Genomic DNA, 2385 nt, shown 5'->3' with positions numbered 1-2385 from the left:
TTGTTTGGCGGGCGGGCTGGGGATTTGAACCCGCCACCTTAGGTGTATGTGGCTGGCGCCTTAGCCGCTTGAGCCACAGGCGCCGAGCCATTATTGGCTACTATTTCAAAACTTTCCGAGCCATCCTTTGAAATAGAAAACTATAATCTTTAGACTATTTTGACTGTATAAAAACTCCATATAACTTTAAAAAAAATAGAAACGGTGTCTTGCTATGTTGCCTAGGCTGGACTCAATCTTCTGAGCTCAAGTGACCCTCCCACCTGAGCCTCTCCAGAAGCTGGGACTTGAGGAGTGTGCCACCATGCCCATCTGCTCCACATAACTGTTTTTTTGTTTTGTTTGTTTGTTTTTAAGGGAATCAATAGACCAACCTTACAGTCAGCTTCAGAAGCAAACATTCCCAAAGAATCTGAGTTCTGCAGTCGTACTAGTGAAGCTAGAAGTGAGGACTATTTGGATGTTGGCATTGGGCAGGTGACAGTACTAATTAATGCCTCTCATTGGTATTGTAGGACCAGATAATAACTTTTGTTATTAATAAGAGATGCTTTTATTTTCTCCTTCCAGGTGTCTGTAAAATACCCCAGGCTTGTTTATAAACCAGAAATATTCTTTGCCTTTGGATCTCCGATTGGAATGTTCCTTACGGTCCGAGGTCTAAAAAGAATTGATCCCAACTACAAATTTCCCACATGCAAAGGTTTCTTCAATATTTATCACCCTGTAAGCATTGTATAGTTACTATGGTTATATGAATATTGGGGCATATTGATAAGAACATACGATTTTCTGTACCATTCTCTACTAGTGAGACAACTTATAATAACATTGATTTAGAAGTGAGGGGCCAAACAAGTGCCCTTTTTTTTTTTTAAATGAACATATCATTATTCTTGCCTAAGATACATGGTTCCTCAAACTATCTTTCTTCAGCAGAGGTAAATGTAGGTCTTCTTTTTCCTATGTAGTTTGATCCTGTGGCTTATAGGATTGAACCAATGGTGGTCCCGGAAGCAGATTTTGAGCCAATGCTGATCCCACATCATAAAGGCAGGAAACGGATGCACTTAGGTAAGTCAGAATATAGAGCTTGATAATTCTTGATTTTTTTGGCCAGTGCAGAGTGAATGTTCCCTGAACTCCGCATCAGTCATGAATGTTCTGTTTGTGTTTCAGAGCTGAGAGAGGGCCTGACCAGGGTGAGCACGGACCTGAAGAACAACTTGCTGGGGTCCTTGCGGATGGCCTGGAAGTCTTTTACCAGAGCTTCATATCCTGCCTTACAAGCTTCAGAAACGGCAGAAGAAAGTGAAGCAGAACCTGAGTCGAGTTCAGAGAAGCCTAGTGGTCAGTGACGCCATATACATGGATTACTGACATCAGGCTAGATAAGAGGGACTCCATGGAATAGAGTCCTTATTCTCTCAAGCCCTTCTTATCCTTCTCCTTTTTTTTTTTCTTTCTTCAGTTTTTTGACCAGGGCTGGGTTTGAACCCATCACCTCTGGCTTATGGGGCTGGTGCCCTACTGCTTGAGCCACAGGCACCACCCTTCTCCTTTTATTGTATAGAATCTATACTATGAGTCCTAATGGGCTTTTTGCTGTGCTAACCTTTTCTGTCATCCTAATAGAACAAATCACAGGAAAACATTATTTGTGACAAAAATGTTAAGACAAGCTGAGCATCTGGTAACTAGGCTTTAAAGCATCCCCTCTTGGGAACCCTGGGATAATGTTAGGAGCCTACTCTGTGAAGCACCTTGCTTCTACAGGGAGAATTTCACTATGTATTTGTGGCTTAGTTTTATTCTGGTGGGGAACTAGGGTAGGATACTCTCCACTTAATTTCACAATTAATACTGTATTCTTTTGGTTTAGTTTTCAACTTCCCAAAGAGTTCTATTCCTGCTTGCATTTAGTATATAAACCCAAGGAAAATGACAGCTGTTGGAGATACGGGTGATGCCATGATGTTAGCAAAAGAAAAAAGGTAGATGGGACAGAATTACAGTGACCTGAGGAGGGGCTTTAAAGAGATGGAGAGGAGGAAGATGGGACAAAACTCTAAACAGAGAGTAGCGTATCTTGTGGTAAACTTGGAGTTTGAAGTTAACAGGACAACCCTAGAGGGCTCAAAGCTTTTAGATTCTTATTATTATCCATCCATATCCAGATTCTAACACAGAAGAGACTGCTGTGGCAGATAAAGAAGTTTTGCCCATCAATGTGGGGATGCTGAATGGAGGCCAGCGCATTGACTATGTGCTACAGGAGAAGCCCATAGAAAGTTTTAATGAGTACTTATTTGCTTTACAAAGCCATCTGTGCTATTGGTAAGTGTAGTTTGTCTTTGTTTCTGTTTTTTTTTTTTTTTTGAGACA

General features: G+C 41.2%; 1 protein-coding gene across 1 annotated transcript in view; it reads left to right on the top strand.

Annotated features, from left to right (window-relative positions):
• DDHD2 (DDHD domain containing 2) overlaps nucleotides 1-2341 on the top strand; it is a 17820-nt gene extending 15479 nt beyond the window's left edge. The window contains exons 12-16 of the mRNA XM_012809269.2: nucleotides 358-477; nucleotides 571-726; nucleotides 972-1074; nucleotides 1180-1350; nucleotides 2178-2341. Coding sequence (XP_012664723.1) covers nucleotides 358-477; nucleotides 571-726; nucleotides 972-1074; nucleotides 1180-1350; nucleotides 2178-2341 — 714 coding nt within the window. The remainder of the gene's footprint in view (nucleotides 1-357; nucleotides 478-570; nucleotides 727-971; nucleotides 1075-1179; nucleotides 1351-2177) is intronic.
• Nucleotides 2342-2385: the final 44 nt, after the last annotated feature.

This window comes from Otolemur garnettii, unplaced genomic scaffold, assembly GCF_000181295.1.
Source record: "Otolemur garnettii isolate 467f Iridium unplaced genomic scaffold, OtoGar3 scaffold00102, whole genome shotgun sequence".
Lineage (NCBI taxonomy): Eukaryota > Metazoa > Chordata > Mammalia > Primates > Galagidae > Otolemur > Otolemur garnettii.
The sequence above is the reverse complement of the archived record's forward strand: the minus strand, read 5'-3'. Positions and strand labels throughout refer to the sequence as shown.